Raw genomic sequence first — 22,743 nt, 5'->3', positions numbered from 1 at the left:
GAAACGTTTGTGGCTCCCTAAGGTGCTTGTACTGTATTATCTACACCGACTGACCCCTTTTTAGGTGCACTCATTCACTCCATCTTCATATATTCACCTTCGCAGCAGCGCCACCCATGGCGCCAACAACCTCGTCGCCAAAAGCCACATTCACAATAGAGCCTCCATCTTCCTCGGATCTGAAGTCAAAGAGCACTGAGGCAACAACATCGCTCAACGATGAGGCCCCGATGCCGTCGTGGTCACATCGATTCAGCCTGACAAATGAGCGAGAGGCACACCAGATCGAGTTTGACCACCCGCCGGAGGCGTCCTGGCGGAACTGTGCCAGGTGTGGAAAAAGCGCCTGCGATTTGTGAACTAGGAAACATCATGGATAGAAGGGGGTTCTGTTCAAGACTGACATGCAACTGAAACTAAAAGTGCAAAACTTGCCATTTACCACAAAGAATAATTCTATATAACTTAAATCATTCAAAGCAGTCAGTTTTGTCTTTACCGCAGTTGCTGCTTGTGGACGCCAACATGGGGCTCATTAAGTTTCTGTTTACCAGTGTAATAATTAGTTTCTTTTGAAAATTTTGGTGCATCCATGTGATAAAGAACTCACAACCATCTAGCTGAAATGTGGAAATCCTGCACATGCTGCCACATCCCTGGAGCAAATGTCTGCACATGAACAGCATCACACTGTTGCCCACACCTTAGGTGTTGAGTTGGGGTGAAACTTTTGTCTAGGAAAGTGGGTCAGGGTAGGAGAAGACATGTGGCTAGCAGGGAAGTTGGAGAAAGTGGTCAATAAAAGGAGTAGAATGTGTAAGGATGAACTTCTTTTTGGTCAGTGCTATCTTGCCCCCATTAAACCACCTAATGCTAAGGATGTGGGATCATCCCAAACACAAATGCTTGACTCCAGTGTGCTGCTATTCATGAATTAATGGCATGCAGACAGTAAATGCTCCTGCGTGAAACGTAAGTTTTTCTGTCTACCTGTGCTGTTAGCCGACTAGACGAAGTGCTATGCACTCATCATCAGTGTCATGCCCGTAAATATGTCCATTCATCTATTGAAATAAGTGTACTTATAAGCAACTCCTTCTATGTAATGGCTCACGTGCCAGCAAATCTGGCATGACACCCTGTAAACCCTGGATATGAAACTGCTTTTATCTGCCCGGTGCAGTGCCACCGAATAGTATGCAACTATACAGCTGGATATGCAACAATCTCAGAGAATCGCTAGGCTGGCGCAATGGCGGCACAGCTGAACACTTCCACATTGGTTTTGAGGAGCTGCAAGGCTTTTACAACTTGTGACTTATGGCGGCATTTAGTTTATTTTGCGAGATACTATGTCATGCACATTTTCGTAACTGTACCTTCTGCAGTGGCCGTCACCATAGGGGTCGGTTGCCGAGTACTCGTCCACGAGACCGAATCCCAACCATTGGGGTCGCATTTCGAAAGATAGGAAATGCGAAAAGTCTACTGTGGGATATCAGCATGTGGTAAAGAACCCCAAATGGTCGAAATTAATCCGGAGCTGCCCACTACAATGGTCGCATTGCCCACGTGAATTTTAGCGATATGACACCCCACCTAGCATGTTGATATTTCATAATTGTGCAAATGAGTCTGTAAATGAAGGAATTTAGGTGGACAGAGTAAGTGTAGGGAGCAAGCTGTAAGAAAAAATGAAGTCTCGGTGAATGCCGATGCGTGACTGTATCTCAGAGTACACTACAGTAGGGCCTACACTCATCTCTCCACTGTGCCGCTCTTCGACGGCAGACTAAACAACCGGAGGAGTTCAGCGCCGACGGCACTGAGTCTTGAACGGCAGGTGTCCTTCCTGGACGACCAGGGTCCCGCGAGATTGACTGAAAATCGTCCCGAGACTGGAAGCACACTGCCGCCTTGCGCCCTGGTCGGTGCGCTGCGACGTCGCTCTTCCATGCCATCCGAGCAGCAGTTCGTGCACGGTGGGTGTCTTGCTAATCTTTTCTGAGGTTTCAAAACATTTTTGAAATGATTATTCAGCAGTATCTTGTTTTCTGGGTTGTTTCTTCTTGGGCAAACATTGAATTGTAGTTTGTCACCTGTAAAGCGTGCTTCTCCTTTGATGACGTCGTACTGCGGCAAAACAACCTTAAAGGCCAAGTAGTGTCATGCTTGGGTAAATTTCGCTTTAGTTTGAAGCCTGTAAAGCGTGCTTCACCTTTGATGCTATATTACTGCGGCAAAACAACCTTAAAGACCAAGTAGGTCTCATGCTCTTATATTAATGTCAGCGCACGTGGGAAATACCAGTGATTTAAAGTTTTTTTTTTTGTTATGCGATGTAATTAGTTCTCAAATCTCACATAAATTATGTTGGCAGAGATTGTTTCGAGTCCTCTTGTTTCATATTTTGCCTTATCATCGATGTAGCATTGACTAGTTGCAAGTAACGTAACATTAAGTAAAGTAACATTAAGAGATAGAAAGCGTGCAGAGTGGGTCAGAGAAATAACTCAAGTTACCGACATTCTAGTAGAAATTAAGAAAAAGAAATGGACATGGGCAGGACATGTAGTGCGAAGAGAGGATAACCGATGGTCACTGAGGGTAACAAACTGGATTCCAAGGGAAGGAAAGCGTAGCAGGGGGCGGCAGAAAGTTAGGTGGGCGGATGAGATTAAGAAGTTCGCAGGGGTCAAGTGGATGCAGCTAGCACAGAACCGGGTTAAGTGGAGAAATATGGGAGAGGCCTTCGCCCTGCAGTGGGTATAATCAGGCTGATGATGAAGTAACGAGAATTGTTTAAATATTACTAGTATTTCTGAAGAATAAGAGGTCATACTTCAAAGATGGTAGTGTCTACTTGGCTATTCGCTCTGATAAGCAATGCCAACAAAAATATGTTAACATACTCCTGAACTATGTTACTCTACACTGTGTGAAACTTTGTCAATGATGTTTTCATTGTACCTCTCTGCATTTGAAAGCAGGCCCACGTGGGTTTTTTGAAGTGCACATAGGAATGCATCGTACATGCAGATAGTGAATAAATGAACACTTTTTTGTCTTCCACATTGTAAAGAGGTTATTGCATTTCTCATTTCCTTCTGTCAGCCGCTTGTGCAAATGGTAGGAAAATGCAGGACAGTCTTTTCCCTGCCATTTAGACAAGCTGCTGTCAGTAGAGAATGAGAAAACATCTGCCATGGGACACTAAGCGTACCACCTCCTTTGTCACAGATAAAGTTGGTAATATTCCATAAAATATCAAGTTAACCATGCAACTTGTTGAAGATAGCCTATGTAGTCTGAGTGACATGCGACGTTAAATCTGCCACTGTTATAGCGACAACATAAGCAAGTGATGTGCCATAAAGGGTGAAATCCACCACTCAACGTTTCAGAGGATAGCGTAAGTTGTCGGTTCTATAAAACGTCGGGTCCAGATGCCCAGCTTCCCAAAGAAGGCCTATAAGTAATCATTCCCATATAACACTGAATTCACTGACGTGCTTTGCCACGAGTCAGGCTAGTAGCTGACGTACCACGAACCATCAGTCATCATCATTACCATCCTCTTTCTTGCCTATCAGATCTGAGCCGCGCAGAGCTGAGTCCTGTGGAGCTGGTACGACTAGCAGCCGGGCCAGTGCTGGCACGGCGCCCTGTGCAGCGCGAGTTGATCCGGCGCCACAGCATTGGCTTCCTGGAACCCGTGGCACCATCGTCGGAGTCCGAAGACGGCGGCTCGTGCGCCACCTCCACGGCGTGCAGCACACGCCGCGGAAGCTGCGCACCACACCACCATCCGCACCATCACGATCCCCGGCGGCGCTCCAGCGTCAGCTCCAGGGACGAGGACGAGACACGCGACCTGTTTCTGCCTTTCGTCCCGGCACCGGCGGCCGCCTCTCCCGGATCGCTGAGGCGCCGTCGTGGGTCGCTACCGGCCGACGTGCCCCTGCCGCTCATGGTGTCCACGGCGGAGAAAGCGCAGCAGCAGGGCGGCAGGAGGGTCATGTCCCGGACCGGTGGCGCTGGTGAAGTGATGGACTCTACCAGGAGACGCGGCTCAACGGGCGAGATATTGAGTGCCCTCATCGGGCCATACGGGGCGCTGCATGCGCTGCAGGTACAGTCACTGGTGCTGTAATACTGGCATCCTCTTTAGATGTGCTCACTTATGAACTGCTTGTCAACTTTCTCTGGTTTAGCCTCTCTTTGCAGCCTTGTCGAAAGTTGGTCTTCACACAGGTTTACACACTGGTGTCATGCAGTACAAGCATGTTCTAGAGTGTATTATTATGTTATTTTTAGTAACAATATGCATCACTTTGAAAACGAAAGTGTATGGCAGTTGTCATTAAAAGGGGCACAGTATGTGCTTGCTATAAGAAAGGCATAACAAGAAAAAGAAAAATTATTGAGGAAAAAGTGAAGGAGAAAAGCTTAAAGGGAAGACCAGATTTATTCAAGGAGGAACAAGGCTTCTTTAGCAACAATGAGATCCTCAGAGTGAAAGCAGAAAGCATGAAGTGAAGAAGTCAGCACAAAATATGGAAGAAAGACAAAAAGGACATATAGGACAGTCATGAGATGGTACCAACTGGTAGTAACGCTTGTGACTGTCCTATGTGTCCTTTTTGTCTTTCTTTCATATTTTGCTTGACTTCTTCACATTATGCATCACCAACAAGTCTGGCAGTCTGCTCTCTTGAACAAAGCATGAAAATTCGGGCTTTTGAAGTCTCTTGAAATAAGAAAAATAACAGTGACATACCTAGAAAGCATTACTCCTCCTTTTCCTAAGCTTTACTTGGTTGGTTTGTGGGGTTTAACATCTCACAGCAACTTAGGCTATGAAAGATGGCATAGTGGAGGGCTTCGGAAATTTAGACCACGTGGGTTTCTTTAGCATGACTGAAATTGCACTACAAAAGGTTCCACTATCATGTTAGGAGGCCATTTTCAGAAGTGGTATAATTTTGCGGAAGGCATTCGAGTATTGCCCTGATGTTATGTGTGGCGTGCAGTATGCTGTCAGGAAGTAATGATGTGATTCCAATAAAAAGGTCGCCTCTGTTTTCTGTTGAGATGCATACCAACACTGCTGCTGCTACACTGTCACAGACTGTTCAATCTGCCTATAGGCATCAGTGCAGAAGGCGGCACCACAGTTTTATTCGCTTGAATTCAGGGCCCATGCTTGCACGCACGCATGCACATACACATGCACACGCACTAAGTTTTCCACGAAGGGGTGGAAAGAAGCCAAAGGAAAAGCTGTGTACCTGTGGCTTGAGAAGTTCTTGGCCCTCTTGAGGTGTACAGCAGCAGCAGAGTGGGACATCAAAAACTGTTTTTTTTTTGCAATGCAAAAAGAAAACAGTATATGGTAGGCATCAGGCAATACAAAAGGAATACATAAACTGGAAAAAAAACTGTTTTGAGCGTCTCCAAAACACAATGCATTTATGCATCACGATGCTCTTTACTAGGGAACTAAAGGGAGAATAATGGTTGCATACATTCACAGAAAGGAAAAAGATTGAGCAGCAAAGCTTTTGTACATACTTGAGAAAGAGGTTTTGAATATGTGAATGGCTTCTTTTTCAAGAACATTCAATAATCTTGGAAGATTATGTCGGAGCATTTGTTCTTCATATATTGTGTGGCATTTTTGAACATTCCGCCATTCCAAAATTCGGTTGTTGTAGATTGAATTACTAGGGCATAATTCTGCCGTTTCTAAAAAAGCTGAACTGGTGTCATTTATTAGCTATACAGTTATGTCGGCATTATTTGTACTCATATCTATAGTATACTTTCATCAAATTCAGCTATGAGAACTGCTCCTGATAGCTGCTTCAAAGTACTCTTTGTTTTAGAGCACAGCTTTCAAATGCTTATTCTTGTGTTGAGCGTCACTATCAATCAGCATAGCTGTCCGAGATAAGAGAGAGTGAACATGATGTGCAGCAAAGAGTAAAGATGGTGATAGTGATGAAAGGACAAGGAGGAAAAGAGAGGAGAAGGGTACAAAAGTAGCGCAAATAAAAGTTCTGCAGCATCATAGTAGTTGCACCATCGGAGACTTGCTTGCTGATGGTCGCTAAGGTATGCGGTGAGCACATCGCAGAGCCACTGCTCACTTGGAGAGTGCACCTGAGGGATGCACAGCATCAATGGCAACACAGCACTGCATGAGCAGAGAGGCAGAGGTCAGTCGTGGGCCACTGGTGTGAAGTATGAACTGCTTTCAATTTTTGTATTAGCGAATGCTGTAATCATTGATGAATTTTTGTGAAACATTGCTGTTGATTGAAGATGGCTTCAGAAGATATGTTGAACCAGATGTCATGCATCGATCTCCTTCATCATGCTTACTGTCACTCCCCACAGAGCCTTCCACGGCGCGGTTCTGGCGGTGGCCTCGAGCTACTGAGTGGCCTCTGGCGCTCACGCACCTTGCTTGGCTCAGACTGGTCGCCCGGCTCGAGCGGTGCCCCGCCACAGCCCGTGTCAGTGGCCGGCCACTTCAAGCTGCAGCGACAGGCCTGCTCACTGGAATCAACCAGCGGACTTCAGTCGACTTGCTCATCGGCCGCCGGCAGCATGTTCAGCAGCAGCCAGCGCAGGGGATCCTTTCCACAGGAGTTCTCTCTCTTCTCCTTCAGTTCAGGTAGCTCCTCCTGTGCCGTATGATCTTGCAGTTTCTCTTGCCTCGGTGTTTCATTAGTGTTTCTTGACACTGTTGTTATAGTCCACAGCCAACGAGTTTCATGTTGGCACATTACTAAACGTACTAAGTGTTTTGGAGTGTTAGATTAGATTTCCCCTATTTCTTCTGTACTGCGGAGCTTTCGTCATGTGTGGCAGAAGAAATGTGCTCAGAGCATAGGAATTTTTTCCCATATGTCAAAGGTTCTGTTTAGCATAGAAGAAATGAAAAGACTGTCATGTTCCTGGTCCTGTTCATTGTCTTCACCTCACAAGAAGGATTCCTTCTTGTCAGTAGAGGACCCCTGCAATTGCAGTTCCATGCACTGTGCATGTGGTCCTGCAAGGGGGCATCATTTGCATCTCTGTGGTTTATCAAAGGGTTGTTGTACTCGAGGGCAGTTTTTAGTGGCTATGCAGGCAAGGCTGAAGGAGTAGTTTCCTCCACAGTATTACTGTACTACGTTGTTCAGACATATGTGGTCACAGTTATGGTTTCGGTTTCATTTCTGTCTTGATGCTGGAGTATTAGTTTTCAGTCGCCAAATATGAGGAAAAGTGTTGTTTTCTACAACTCACGGCCTACATGAATGTAAATTCTTCACTAATCAATAAGCTATGCCAAAAAATGTCATGAAAACAAGTGCATACCAAAACTGGGGGGCGAGATGCGGCAGACATGGTCTGCCTATGCCTCACTGGATTGCTGACTGGTGGTCAGGAATGTGCACGGCATATTATATTATAGCCATTCTGTACTAGCTAGTACTGTAATATAGCCTTTTTCTTATCATAATGTAAACATTCTGCAGTTCTGCGATGGTCTATTATTCCAGAGCAGGCTCCATGAAATTTCTGGACGGACTATAATCTGCCGAAGAGTGAGCTGTGCTTTTTGGCTCTACAACTTTCACCGAATAGCCACAGAGTGTTGTCCCCAAGTATAGTTTAGCATAGACTTCCCTCTTCAACTGTTTCATCTGAATTTAGCTGCTTTGAAAACCCATTCTGGTAGCTTTCTTAATTCTGTATGTGCAGCAGCCTCATGGGAAACCCTCAAAAGCCCTGCATATCTATAGAGCTGCTGTTGGAAATTTCTTGTCAGAATGGTGGCACAGAAAACAGGCACTCACTTCAGCTTCTTTGTGCATTGTGAGGGTCGCTTCTCTTAGCAAGCAAATGCAAAGCCTGCAGATGGTTCCAGGCAAACGTTCCTGGATGTACGAAATGTCATGAATACAGTAGAATCTCGTTGATACGATTCCCACGGGCTCCGACAATAAAAGCGTATTATCCAAAAATCGTATTATCCAAAACGGACTCCAAAAGATCGCGAATAATACATACTCGGCACAGAACTTGCTTTTATTAAAGCGCGTTAAAATAATCCGTCACTTTGCGTTGCACTTTTTGCTTTTCGAGGTCCTGAAGAAAGCTTTTTTGGAACTCGTAGAAACGAGTAGCAGTTTCCTCACTCAGCTCCGCAGACGCGACAAAGCCACGAAGCCCGTCCAAAGCTTGGAGTGCACCGTCAGTATTTAATGGCCGACGATCGCCGCTGCAATCTCCGGCGTCTTGGTTGTCATCGTCGTCGCTCTCCTCTTCAGCGGTAACATCTGCAATGATGTCTTGGACGGTGCGCAATTCGCATGTCGCCAGTTGGTCGTCCGCCGATACAAACTCTTCCGGAGACACGCCGACATCGAGGTCACCCCAGTCCGGGATGTCAATCTCTGCGCTGTCAGCTCCATGTTCCTCCGTATCGCCAGATGCACAAAAAAAGCCACACTTCTTGAAGCAGTTGGCGATGGTGTCGGGTTTGACGCGATCCCATGACATCGCTAGAAAATGAATGGCATCAAGAAGATCCACCTTCAAGCTGGCATCTTTCCGGTCAATCTTGGCCAAAAAGCGTCTGACCAACAAGCTCAAAAATGAAATTTCACGTTTCTAATGATTCCTGCATCTAGGGGCTGCAAGTCGCTGGTGCAGTTGGGCGGCAGGAAAATTACTCTGACGTTTTGCAGCCACGAAGTATCGACAGGGTGCGCGGCACAATTGTCGAGAAATAGAAGAATTCTACGGTTCTCGGCATCCAGATCCATCCGGGCATCCAGATGGGTGAGGAACTCTGTGAAAAGGGCTCCGGTCATCCATGCCTTCCTATTCGCTTTGTAAACGACAGGAAGGCGTGGGTTACGCGAGAAGCAGCGTGGCTTCCAGAACTTGCCAATGCCGCTAGGCTTGAGCTTCTCGGTTCCATCAGCATTGCAGCACAACAATACGGTGACTCTTTCTTTGCTTTTTTTTCCACCTTGACACGTCTCACCTTTCATACTGAGACTTTTCTCGGGCTGGAGGTTGATGAACAACCCAGCTTCATCTGCGTTGAACACGTCCCTTGGCTGGTATTGAGCAATCACCGCCGGCAGAGTCGAAAGCCAGTTGGAGACCTGATCTTGGTCGGCAGACTTCCCTTCGCCGGAAACGGTTTTATACGACAGGCCATGTCGTGTTTTAAAACGATGGAGCCACCCGCCCGAAGCTTTAAAATCTTCAATGCCCAACGAGAGTGCAATCTCATCAGCTTTCTCGCGAACAACTGTCCCGTCCACGTTCACGCCCGCCGCCCTTACTTCCCTGAACCACGCCAGTAGAACCTCTTCCATCTTGCCATGCTGGGCGCCCCTTGTTTGCTTCACGCCGGCGCCGAAGACTTGAATGTTTTTCCGAATTTCTTCTCGCTTGCCGACGATCGTGTTCAGCGTGGAGACAGGCAAACAAAGTTCGCGTGCCAGGTCGACACGTTTCTTCTGCGGATAGGGGAGAAAACCTGGGCCAGGAGGCGCTGCGCCGCTCTGTGCGTCAGCGCCCTCCATGGAGACCACGTCAAAATCTACGCGCAGCCCGGCTCGTCTGCTCCCCGCCTCATAGAAAAGCATGCTGTCGTCTGCTCCGCGCTGCTTTCCAGCACGTGTTTGCGCGCGCGCGCTCGGTTGTTTCTCTCCTCCTCCGGCCGCATTGTGGCCGCCGTCGCGCTCTAACAAAGGGGGCAAGAAAAAAAAACTGGAATGAAAAAGTGACGGCGCGCTTTTTCGCAAAACTCGTGAAAGTGTTTTTCTCTCTTCTCCCTTTCGTGTTGAAACGATGGTTGTCGGTTTTCTTTTTAGGTATCTCGCACCTCTGTTTGTAACTGGCGGTGCCGCAGCAGCCATCGCGGAACCAAGTCGGCCTCAAGAAACAGATATATGTCATTAATGCCATCACTCGGCGCTTATAAAGGGAAAACACATACGTCAATCGTTCTATCCTCATACGCGATCCTGCTTCGGGAGCTCAAAACTGCGCATTCGATAGAGATAACTGAAATAGGGATTGCACAGCGTAGCTGTGGAATTGAGAAGACAAAGGTTTACTTGGAGAGATGTCCCCGCCTGCATGAAAAGTCGTCAGGCATTTTCTCGTTCTTAGTCTCGCGGAGAGAGGAAACTGCCGAAAAATTGGCATGCCTCGGCTTCTCGTCAGTGATCCAGGTCGTTAAGAAACCTCTCATCGTTAAAGGTAGATAAGTCATTGATTTCGGATGGCAGCGCCACAGCAGCGAACTCCCCCTGACCACTGTCAGCAGGAGCCAAAGGGTATACAAGGCGGCATGCTTTGTGCCTTTGTAGGGAACGCGTCCTAAACGCGCCGAAAACAGGCACCACGGCGCCGGCAGCATCGCCTAAAACGTCTGTCCCCAAAGAGTTTAATAGGCTCCTTTCAAGTGAGCAGTCACAAATGGAAAGGAAGCTCCCCAACCAGTGCCCGGAGCACTCGTCGCTGTGTACACGCGTATCAATTCTCAACGAGAAGGCTGGACCCTTCATTCCCTGAGCAACATGGAAGTGACATCAAGAGGTGCCGCCTCAAGTCCTTCAAAATACCTGTCGCTTGCCTCTGCCTTCGAGTACCGAATTCGAGTTCATGTTGTTTTTTTTTTGTCTGAGCCTGCCAAGAAGCGCTCTTTGAAAACAATGTCCGCGGCGATCATTTAGTCATAATTTCTCACTTTCGAAAGCACCGATAAAAAGCGTGCCTCCAGCCAGCCTCTATGTCAGCCGGGGCACAGAAAAAAGCAAAAATAAGAAACACCACTGGCAAAGAGCGCCGGCTTTGCGCGCACAGACGCACGACCATCCCCCCTCGTCCTCACTCTCTTTCTCCCGCTCCGCGTGCACGTGCGGCTGCCTGTAGCACGCGCTCCCGAGCGAGCGGGCTGCGCAGACTCCGCAGACAGCCGCGCGGGCGCGGATGCGCGTAGGTTTTGTAGTTCCTCTCCGCTCCGCTGGAAACCGAGCGCTGGCGTCGCGGAGCAAACTCCAGCTTTGGTTCCCTATTGTCGTCGACTTTTACGAGAATATCAAGTTTTTCTTTCAGCGATAACGCTTTACGCTTCCTAGACATGGTGAAGCGCACGGGTGAAACGCGGCACCAAAACAAAAACGATAAGTGCGAAGTGCAAGCTGAACGCTCGGAAAACCAAAATGGCAACGAGAAATGGCAAACACAAAGCCAACAAAGCCTACAGCATCGTCAGTGCATGCGCCAATCACTGCTTCTTGGTCACGTGATTTTACCGTGATTACTATGTCTTAGGATAGATGGCGCTAAAAATCTTCGGTGCCCTTCGGCGCTTTTGTTGTGCGAGCTTGGGAAAATGGCTCCCAGAGGCCGCCACACTGCTGCAGACGCTGTGCTGAGGCACGGCCGGACTCGAGCCGAGCCGAGCCAGGCCAAGCCTCGAGCATACGAAGCGCATGTCGTCGCGTGTTCAGTCCGCCGTGCCTGTAGTTTCGCTCGATGCGATAGTTTCAGTAGCTCTGCCCACCCTCTGCAAAGGACTGGCTCTGATGTCATCATCATAGTTGGAGAGATGTGATTCCTACACGTGTCTAGCAAAGGTCATGTCCAACATCGAAAATCGGCCACGAGCGCTAGGGGAGTTACGACCACTGCAGCTACTGTCAGATCCCGCTAGGACACTTTTGCTGCCTCCTGGCGCGAAAATCGAAACTGCGCGAGATTTACGGAAGACGTTTCCACGATCGTATTATCCAAACCGACGTGGAAATACGATCATATTAGCCGTACAAAAATGCATTACCTCTAAAGGGCATCGGCCGGGAACGAAAAAAACAACGTATTATGCCGAAAAGCGTATTTAGCCGAATCGTATCAACGAGATATCGCTGTAGTAGCGAGATTTTTGATGCATTAAATAACATGCTCATGTGAGTTTTCCGGCGTTCTTGCATTCTTGACACTCTCTTCTTGTACTAAAAGCACTCTGACATAAAATCACTACAGTTTATGCTGATTCATCCTGAATGTACACCCATGTTATTTTGTACTACAAGCCAAGGAGAAAGAATAATCTATGGGCTTACACGTTTAACTGACTTATATTGATTTGAAAAGAATTTGACTTACTGTGAGATTGCAGTTCGCATTTCTCAAACTTTATGGTTTTATTTGTCAAATATATCAGTAGCCATCTTTCAATCATTGTCTTATGGCTATACTTTTTGCAATGCAGGCCGGCCAGACTATACCATAATTGTTTCCCACATCATCCTTTAACAGTGCTCTTTTATAAGAAATCACCATTATGTGCTGTTCTTTTTACTCATCAGAGTCATAAAATTAACATTCACTGTTTCCTTTTCTTTTCTCCACATCCATAACAGGAGAGCTATACTGCTGCGACGATGGTGGCGGCGACTAGAGCTGCGTCGCACCGGTCTTCACAAAGAGGAAAAAGCCGCGCTGTTCCCCACGGCGCGATCCCTCTCATGTCTGCACCTACATACAGTCATCCGCATCACTTAGGAACACACGACGAAACAATACACCTGAGCAGCAGCAACACACTGCCGAAACACATCCAAAACACATCCAAGCAGCACCATAGACACTGGCTGGCAGTACAAAAACTATGCAAGCGTGAATGTATGCGCGCATCGCCCCCCACTGCCAACCAAGTGAAGGTCTCTTCTCCCCGGGGGCGCATCTTGCCACCAAGAAAGGATTTCGCAACCAATCAACCAAGCCCAGTTATCATACTAGTGTGATGCCAAGGTCACCTCGCCATGGCCTCGAGGAAACTCGGAACTGTGTGCAGAAAAGGGCGGGTGATCTGTTCGGTAGTCCACAGCATCCGAACCACAGATGCTGTGCTCTGATCACATTTTTATCGTATCCTCGGCAGTGACCTTGGAACCTTCGCGTAGTGGTGATTTGTGTTCCCATTTCTTTGTTTTTTTTGTGAAGCCATATCAGACAAGAGACTGGAGAACAAGTGTTTTAGATTGCAAATTTTTTTATTTTCTTTTCCTTCTTGATCGTGGTTTCCACACCCTGCTACAGTTTCCTCATGTGTCTTTTTTTTTTTCGGAGTGTATTGGCATGTCTTCCTTCCTGTCAGACCTAGAGTGTGAGTGTACATTGTAAAATTTTTACGCGTGTTTCTGTGTGATCGTGTTCGAGCAATGACCTGTGCATGTACATCGTGGCAAGTTTTTTGTTCCTTTTCTTGAGATCTACAGGGTGTCCATGTGCCGTACTCGGATGATCATTTCTTGCTTTGCTGTTCTGATATTTTCTTGTTTGTGAAAGGCTTTATGCTCAAGAAGGAGCTCGCATGAGTGTTACTTCGTGGGTAATGCTGCTGAGATATCCGGTCAGGTATTGACATGTGAAAAGTATGGTAACCCAGTAGTAGCCGCATGGCGTTAAGAACACAAACAGCACTCGCACCTTTTGCCTACTTTCAAGAAATCAGTGCAGCATGTAAATCACCTCTCTTCTCCCCTATTTACAGCTTTCTGTTTTTATTGCTGGTAGTGCAGGTATAACCATCTGAGCTACTACCTGAGCTCCATTCATCAAATTGATGCATAAATTCGGTTTTATTCAGAGCGCACTCAGCTTTCAGCTATTGAAATGAGACCGATAAACAGTTGCAATTTTAAGAACAATATTTTGCACACTTGATGTTTGGTAACTAAATTAGATGTTTCCATGTTTGTTATTTGCAGAGTCAGTTGAATACATGCAGGCAAATTTAAAGAAGTTCTTGGTTCGATTGTGGTTTCATACTGCAATGAGTGGTATAACCAGAAGAAGGGTAGTATGCTCCAATATCCAGTCATTCTTATCTGAATGCTTAAGAATAGTAGTGCTGATCATTAAACCTGAGATTGCAAATCCACCTGGCACTGCACCCTGCTTTTAGTCCATGGCTGTTGAATTCTGTTGCTTGAAGGTTAAGTTACCATTTCAACTTGAACATTGGTGAGTACCAAAGAGGCTCCTTGGGAGGTCCTTTGAACTAGTGTGCTCCAGAAGCTTATTATTCAAGCTCTCTTCTTGGTGTGTTTTTAATTTGTTTCTTCTTGTGTGTGTCTTATTACTTTTTGTTCATCACAGTTTTTGTTTTGTGTTCACTTCAACTGCACTGTTTGTGTGTAGCTTTTGAGTTCTTTTAGTTTGTTGTCTGAAGCAGCTTCCTATTAGAAGGTATGCATTTGCAGGTCAGAGAGGCAACCTCCATATTGTTTACAGCTGGCAAGCAGATTTCTTTGCAGAGTTATTTCACTTCTGTACCATAACTGATTTGCATACGCGGTAACGTGTAGAGGGCCTTATAATGTTCTGCTCACATTGTGTGATTCTATGAAAGTAGTTTAGAGTTAGGTGCTATGCCATGGTGTTTGGTTACTAGTTAAATGCAATCTTCAAAACAGCTGCTTGAGGTACCACTTGTCACCCTTAGTTTCTTTGTTGCATTACCAAAACCAGAGCATTCGGAGGCCCGGGAACACAGTTAGAAAAATATACCTGGAAAGGGATTTCAGAGGGCAGCTGTTTTCAGCATTACACATGAAGTCTAAACCATCCTAAGTCCTCATGCAAGAATTGCCTAATTTGTTAGGAGCATGTCATTCACACAAAATTGTAGGTATGTTAAAATTTTAATATAGTGTGTGAATTTAAAATTTTAATGTCCTTCTGCTAAATGTATTGGTACAGAGCAGAGCTATTTAGTTCTATAGCAGGAGACAGACATTGTGCTGTTTGTCAAAGCTAGGCAAATACTGCAGTATTTCAAAACGCTATTTGTGGTAGCATTCTCAAGTGAGATTTGCATGTTCAGTGATGTCTGTTCACTGCATTACACCAAATGGTTATGACCATGCATTCCTCTGAACTTTGCTTATTTAAATCTAGCTATAAAAATTTCACTGTCATATGCTGCATAGAATGCCATATTACAAGTTATGGTGCAATTCCAGATGCCATATTATGCGTGTTGATGAAGCATTAACAGCAGAGTACCTGTAGATTTTCATACTGGCTTATTGCACACTATGTCCATGTAAAGCATACAGCATCATTTTGTGTCACACAGTGATCAGCAGAAGCTGTCTGGAGCAAAAGAGAGATTCTCATTACCTGAAACTGAGCATGTATTATACACAATGTGCGAGTGCGACAGCAGTAGGACGACTCGCAGGGAACTGTGTCAGAGCTCTGTGAGGTCTCTCTGCATAAAGGTTGCCCATGACCTGTCTCTTTCAGACTTTATTAAATACAAACCTACCTCTCTAGTGAACAAGAAAAACTGTTTGTCTCTTGTTTATTACAGTCTCTATTTTGTCAGAGCAGCAGAGCTGCTATGGGTATGGTGATGATTACACTGGGCACACTAACCTCTCGTGTAAAAGCATTGCTAACCTCATGCTTTGTGCATGATAGCCTTGGCTAATTTTGTGCCTTTAAGGCTAGCACAACTCAGAGGCAGCACAGTCGTGCTTCTAGTGAGAATTACATCATATGATGGTATAATGCGCATTGAAGTTAAGTTTTAATTACCTTGAAGACCCTTTGGGTATCTATCACATAGGGGGCCTCTAAATAGGATTGTCTTTGCATGGCTGGCATAAAACAACTGGATTCTGTGCATGTAGTAGATGGCAGGAATATTTAGCGCTGCATGGAGCGCGCCATGATTAGGACAGAATTACTTTTCTGCCAAGGATGCGAGGAATTATCATCTGGAAGATTGCTGCATCTTCGCATGATTTGTATGCGTCTATATCTGGAACTTAGTGCCTAATTGCAATGAATATGATTTGCTTATGTAAAACATCATTATATTGTCATCATTCATTGCTCTGGGACTTCTCTGTATTTGCATAGTTATTTCAAGCCGAATTTTTTTTTCTACTGCCAGTCTTGCTATCCTACTTGTCACTGTTTTGTGACATTTTTGTACCAACAGCACAGGTTCAGAAAGGAAAATATAAGAAAGAAAGCATGAAGATGAGGGATATAATAACAAATATGACTTTCTCTGAGCTGCTGGAAAAGGAAAAATGGGAGGATGGAATCTACAGCACTGGTCTGTTGGAGTGTTCCCTAATGCATACTTCCCAAAGACTTGTCTCTGCATTAGAATGCTGCGAGCAATTTCTTGCTGAGAATTAGGTCAACCCACATATCTTAGTTTGCACATTAATAATGTGCAGTGGGCTTGACATGAATGTTACTGCTTTTAAAATTATTCTAGTTAGTGCATGAGCTGCTTGTATATTTGTTTTCAAAATTTTTTGTTACTGTTTAACCTTCTGTTCAGCCTTTATTTATTTTGTCCTTTGTATTTAGTTCCCACATCGCATAGAGCTGATTCAGGCAAAAAAAAAATGCTTTATCCTCATGAGAACTGCATATAATTTGTGCTTCATTATGAACTTGTATCCACTGAATTTCTGTGCTTCAGGCAGCTGAAAATTACCTGCAGCTTGGAGGCTATTCTTACAGGTAAAAAAAGGAAAAAGACCTTTTCTATGGTCTAGCAGTCACTAACTGATGACTGTTTGCTATGCTATGCTATGCTTATTGGCCATACTTTGCTTTATTGGTTACACATCGCAATGCAATATGGTGCAAAATCATCAGAGTGTAAAATAAAAGTACCTTTAATGTGCCAAAGCTGCAGTAACACAATGAGCTGGGTGCAGTTGAAGGCTCTGAAATTAGCTGCAACCGCATTGTTTCAATAGAGGATGACCTTGGTATGCCTACATTTGGTGATTCCGTGATTGTAAAAATGGGGAACTGTAGAACATAAGGCATTGTCGGTATAGTGGGCAAAAAATACCCGGAGTGCTGCCAAACACATCATAGGAAGTCTACAAAGCCTGCATTACAAATTGCTCGAGTCTTTTACAGGGCAGTACATGATCCTGCTCCTGGGCACAAGCCTGCAATGGTGACAAAACACTATATTTCCTGCCAAGGCATTGTATAGCTGTCATAATTACCATGCTATGCTACAAAAACTTGTTTATTGTAGCTGGGGTGAAAGCTGTGGCCATCAAGGCTGCTCGATGTGGTTCCAGTTATGGGTCTTTGTGTGTATACCTCCCCCATCAGGTCGACACAGGGGCAGTTATACGCATGCACGAGTCAGGGTGCACATGCATCTTCGTAAAACCTTTGTGCGAACACTAGACCGTGGGAAATTGGAGTGAGAACCTCGTTTCACCCATGTCTTAGGCATGTAAACAAGTGCATTTACTGTATGTCATATAGTAAACGCGCTTGTTGACAGTACATGAACATTAGTGGCACGCCGGCCCTGTTTGACTGTCGTAAATATTGGCGTAATGATTCGATTGATTGAGGTTTATCTGACTAGTGAAAAAAAAAATGTAGTCTGTGATGCTCCCGTAGTGCTGGTCAAACATCGCTCACGCGTAGCGCTTTTTGTAGGCTCAAAAGCGCATGTTTTTCTAGAAATATTTTTCAGAAATCTCAAGACTGGTTACATTTGGATCTCACTAATTTGGGGAAAGTAATAAAAAAGTGTATGCGGTTGCAATATTGTTGGGGACGACAATGAAGAAAAGGGCTTGATGAGTGGGTTCAGAAATTTTCATTTCTAATGGGGCCGCCATTTTGTTACCTGGAGGTTGCGCTGATCGCAGAGCCGTGCTCTCGTGCATGAGACTGCACGATGCACGCAGACGAGGGGCAAAGCAAAAGATGAGCAAGAGAAATGCCCAATTTGTTTTAGTTACTTTGCTTTTTGCAATTAAATCAAACCTCTAGTGAATTCCGAAACCTCTGTATTCCGATTTCACAGCTTTGTTCTGGGTAATATCATGCAATCAATTTCATTTCGTGTTCATCCGAAAATGGTCTGCTGCAAGCGCTTTTGGCAGGCGGCCAGACACGAGATTCCTTCATTCATGCCTGTCAACTCGGCATTGATTCGTTGAACATAGGAAAGCTCAGTTCTCACGTGTTTCGAAAATTCCCAGACGGGGATTGTATTTATTTTGTTTTCATGCTTCGATCAAGACTTCCATTGCTCTGGGGGCTCGGTGGCTGAAAGTTGAGGGAATATCAAACTTTTCACACAGACAAAGAATAATGTCGCTGTTTGCTGTCTTAAGCATTGGAAGTTCTTTTCGTTGTTATTTTTTGCACTCCAACCAAAATATAGTGTGCGAGTGCACGTTTGTATTCACGTATTACGTATACGCAGCCTAATTTCATGAGCCATTTCTTTCAGCTTCGGGGCTCGCTACAGTGTTAGCATTTCCCTCCTCTCTTCTCATGGCGTATCTGACTCGTATCGTACTAAATGCACCTCCTAAGACAAGCTCCGGAATTAGAACTTGAAACGGCGCTACCGTCACCGGATAAAACAACTTGACATGACCATGAGAGTCGAGCATTGACATGCTCATATTCCAAGTGATCTGATAAACCGAAAGAAGAAAACAAAAACAACAACATTAAGCACGGGTACCTGCAGTATGAATCCAACTACTTTTAAAGACATTGGACGCCTACCACTGATGTGCTGAGTACCATCAAGATTTGGCTGCTGATTGAACTTTCAGCGCTCTTCTTGAGTCTTCTAACTTTGCTGCGGACGAGCCGAAATACCCACGTTTCCGCTCACACGTTAGAAAGTTCTCTTTATATAACATCTCGCTTACAACTCTCGCGCACGGAATATTGGAAAAGGAGGCTCGTGCGTTTCTCAGATTTGTGTCCTTTATTTTTCTATTTTTCAACTCGGCATACTCCGAAAAATTCATCCTCAATATGATAGGCTAGTAGCCGCGATGTCGTACTCGCCGCCATGTTGTAAATAATGGCTATGACATTTAAATGAATGCTATCCTTCGCTATTCTTCGATGCGCCTGTCAAACATACGCATGCTTAATGACCTGTAATCACGAACATACCAAGGCGATAGATCACAGCTCAGGGGAGAGAAAAGAGCAATCGCGCTTCTATTATTATTATGCTAAAGGAAGCTAAAGTTCTTGGCTTTGGAGCAAGCATTCCGAGGTTCGCATTTACAAATTTGTTCGCGCGTCTTCATTTTGCAACTGCACTTATCACAGCCTTCGCCGATGTCACGGCTGCTTATGGAAATCGACCAATTGCTGTCGCCTCTTAATGTGGCTCATCATTTCGACCGTTGTTAATTGTGGTTACCGGAGTGAGGATATTCTACTTCAGCCGTAAAATATCTTGTATGTTTAGAGGCAAAAGTAAAGTGTTTTGATCTATCTTCGAATGGCGACCTTCGTCAGCTCTACGGTTGGCATACGGCTCTCATGGTCGATGATTTCTAATACGCCTTAAATTCCGCTGTTTTAATTTCCTGGTGTCTCTTTTCAATCTACTGTATGCGTGTGACAACGTCGTGTGTGCCGTTGCATGTGTGAGCGTGTGTTTTCTCTTTCGCGAGTAGCTCTATTGTAGGCCGTTCTAGGCTTAAGCGGCGCTGGTAAGAAAAGCGAAACGATACATGTTTCGTTTCCACACGGCCCCATCAGCGCGCAGGCGTCTTCGTGTGCGGCGCGCGTTCTGGGCTCACGTGGCCGAACGTGAAACTGAGACTACAGCCGAGGCTTAGACCCACGCTTATCCCCAATTAAGCTTCCTCTGTCGTCCTGCACGCTCACATTCTGTATATGGCCTGCCCCTATGTGGTCTATGACGTCACCATTTCTCTGCACCGCTACTGTTTCTTCGATTTAGTGAATAATGTGGGATCCTTGAAAGCGAATGCAGTGCATGTTTGCTTGGAAGCTTTTTTTTCGATAGCCGTAGCAAATGTTTTTACAACTCAGCTGGTAATGAATTGTTTGCCGGTCGAATGTCGGTGGTGGTGTGGCCGTAAACACATACCACGCGACCTTTCCGACATCTTTGATTGGTTCTCATAATAACGTGGTGTTACCGCCCACGTGAAATCGTCTACGCCTCTTATCGATTCTCAGAATTATCGGGACAACAACAACAACAACAAAAACATGATACAACAAATTACCTGATACACGCAGTCAGCGTTGAGCGTCGTTGCATACAGGGCACAATATAATAAGCTTTACTCTAATTTCGTCCTGAGCCTTTATTTTTTAAATCCGGAAATCACATCGAAGAGATAGTTACGCTCATTCGCATGGTGATCAGGAAAACCAGTGTGCGACAGAAGTCAAAGTGCGCACTTTTCACTTCTAATAATACACTTTGCTGTCCGCTGTAAACCAAATGCTGATTCAGAAGAGGGGAAGCTATAAAATCAACTAAGGTATTAAAAGGCGCTTATCACCGCTTCGTCGCCATTTCAGTATCCGCTTTTTGGACATACTGTGTTGGGGACCTCCAAGCCTGCCCACTAATTATCAGGCAGTTATTCTTACGGGTAATCTTATGCGTAATGAGAGAACTGCATGAAGGTCGAGCAGCATAGTCAGTTGACAGTAAATTTTGCTCCGCAGTGTTCTTGTTTCTGCAAACTAACTGATCTCTAGGGCAGACGAATTGACAGATACTTTTTTTGCCTACGGTGCTTCCTTTTCTCTCTCTCCCGTTCAGAACCGCGTGAACCCGTCACCTTTGTTTGGTGCGTGAGCTCCATAACGACCACGCAAAACTATCTTTTACGGAATTATAACTTGAATAAGGACAGGGTGATAACACTGCCAAGCTTGGCTGCCTCTCACAGCTTGTGTTGTACGCCGCGTGTTTTCTCAGCCCTGAAATGTTGCTGCGAATATTTGCATTGTTCCTTCTTCGGTCATTTTAGCGATGCAGTCGCGCTTCAGCCATATTTTGCCATGTAACGTTTTTCACGCTGTGATAAGGAACGCAGACATGGACACCTTACAGGCTGAGAGCAAGGGGCCGGTTCTAGTTTGGTTTTTACTGCTTGAGGTCACGTGCTCGTGCTCACGTGTCTGCATGTATAAAAATTGTTATAGCCCAGTTTTCTATATACGTTCTGTAGAAGTATGCTTTTTGTCAGTCTGCAGCGCCTTTTCCGGCATTCCACAACGACGTGAGTCGCTATCGACTCCTGGCTGCTCGAGTATGCCGTCTGCATTAGTCTTAAAGCGGTTGATGTAATGATTCTCTCACAACTTCCTTGGTACAGCGGTTTTACATCACTTAGCAACGTAAAATACTTTCTCGAGCGGTTTATGGTTATTTTGCTAATCTAATAAGCACGTTTTCAAGTGTGAACAATGAAATTATGGAGTTTATGTTTTAAAATATTACTTCATTGAGGGACATGGGCGAAGAGCTTATAAACGTGTTTAAAATAGTGTAGTTCATTCGCTTAAAAAAGCAAGAACACTGATGACAATTTTGGTGAATTGTTGACTTTTCGGTGTCATAAATGACGCAGCTTTTCCCAACATGCTGCAGTCTCATCCTTGATTTGGTACTGCGCGAAACTTCTTAAACCGGTTAGTTTTTGCGGATTGTTAGAAAAGTGCTCTAATCTTGTTCTGTGCAACATAATAAATGCTTAAGGTCTTGGTACAGGCGTTACCGACGCTAGGTTGGTGGTTGCTGCCGACACTAAGAAAGGTTGGACATGACGTAATACGAAGTTCTACCAATAAATGGCCCTTTACCCTGCCCTTCACAGGATTTCTTAGTGTTACAGCGGCCGACGCAGTACTTGAGTATTCGGAGGTATTTGGAAGATGCCGCAGTCTTGTACTAAAACTAATTCGAATGATAATAATTACGGCAACGCAAAGTGTCTTTCTGCGTTATTAAGGTTAAGTCGAGGTTCTTGAAGTTGCACGTCCTGCAGGCTATGAGAGACGTCGTAGTGAAAGGCTCCGGATAGTAAGGTTAGAAAGCTTCAGGCTCAATAACTTCCGCTCAGCTCAATCTTGCAACTGGTTCCCACCTCTAGCTGTTAATGTAAGCTTTCTTGAGAGTAAGATGTCAAACATTTTTCTCACGTCAACAGCTGCTGGTCACCCTTTCAAGGAGTAATTTAATCTTTTTACAGCATCGATACAAACTGTCTTCCTCGTTTCCTTTTTCTTACTTCTCTACGTCACTTGAGGCACTGAAACCCTCGTTTACACACAACGAATATGTCATAACTTCGTCCGATAATCAAAGATGAGATAAACGGAAGAAATGAAGCCGAAAACACTTTGCTGTTATGCTCTTTTCGTCGCCACTGAAACTGCTCACATTGCCTTCAATACTTCGCGCACTGTATGGAGGCCATCGCATTTGCTTGACCGAAAAAAGCTATCTTGACTGTTCTCCGCTGTTCCTTGAGCGCTGTCAGCAAGCTACGCGTCGCTTCTTTTTCTTTTCCATTTATTTAGTGTGTATAGCTTCTGCTTCGTGAATATTCGCAAAACTTGTGCACACTCGGCATGTCGCTCGTAGGCAAGTCCCTTTCTGTTCTCTAATCTGTGGTCTGTACTGCCACCGGCGTCAAGTTGCGAGTAGAAAACAAACTCCAAACATGGGTTGTTAATACAGCTTTCATTTTGGTAGCTTATTTCTAGTTGAGCGCTCGTAAAAAAAAAACGAGATTCGTTCTACCGTGGTATTTCAAGCGCATGTCAACTGAACCAGAAATGGGTTTGATCGCGTATTCAATCAGGTCAAATGAACGAAGTACT

General features: G+C 45.1%; 1 protein-coding gene across 5 annotated transcripts in view; it reads left to right on the top strand.

The window, feature by feature from the left end:
• LOC146180365 (uncharacterized) overlaps nucleotides 1-15,385 on the top strand; it is a 451,687-nt gene extending 436,302 nt beyond the window's left edge. For 4 of the 5 annotated variants that reach the window (XM_084579561.1, XM_084579559.1, XM_084579560.1 and 1 more), the window contains 5 exons: nucleotides 106-331; nucleotides 1,792-1,982; nucleotides 3,594-4,132; nucleotides 6,403-6,682; nucleotides 12,450-15,385. In XM_084579561.1, the coding sequence (XP_084435687.1) occupies nucleotides 106-331; nucleotides 1,792-1,982; nucleotides 3,594-4,132; nucleotides 6,403-6,682; nucleotides 12,450-12,487 (1,274 nt within the window). In that variant the 3' untranslated portion in view covers nucleotides 12,488-15,385. The remainder of the gene's footprint in view (nucleotides 1-105; nucleotides 332-1,791; nucleotides 1,983-3,593; nucleotides 4,133-6,402; nucleotides 6,683-12,449) is intronic. The other variant, XM_084579562.1, reaches the window with a different exon arrangement.
• Nucleotides 15,386-22,743: the final 7,358 nt, after the last annotated feature.

This window comes from Amblyomma maculatum, chromosome 9 (genome assembly GCF_055883805.1).
Source record: "Amblyomma maculatum isolate TAMU_Amacu chromosome 9, ASM5588380v1, whole genome shotgun sequence".
Taxonomy (NCBI): Eukaryota; Metazoa; Arthropoda; class Arachnida; order Ixodida; family Ixodidae; genus Amblyomma; species Amblyomma maculatum.
Note: the sequence above shows the minus strand (reverse complement) of the source record. Positions and strands in the feature narration are given on the sequence as shown.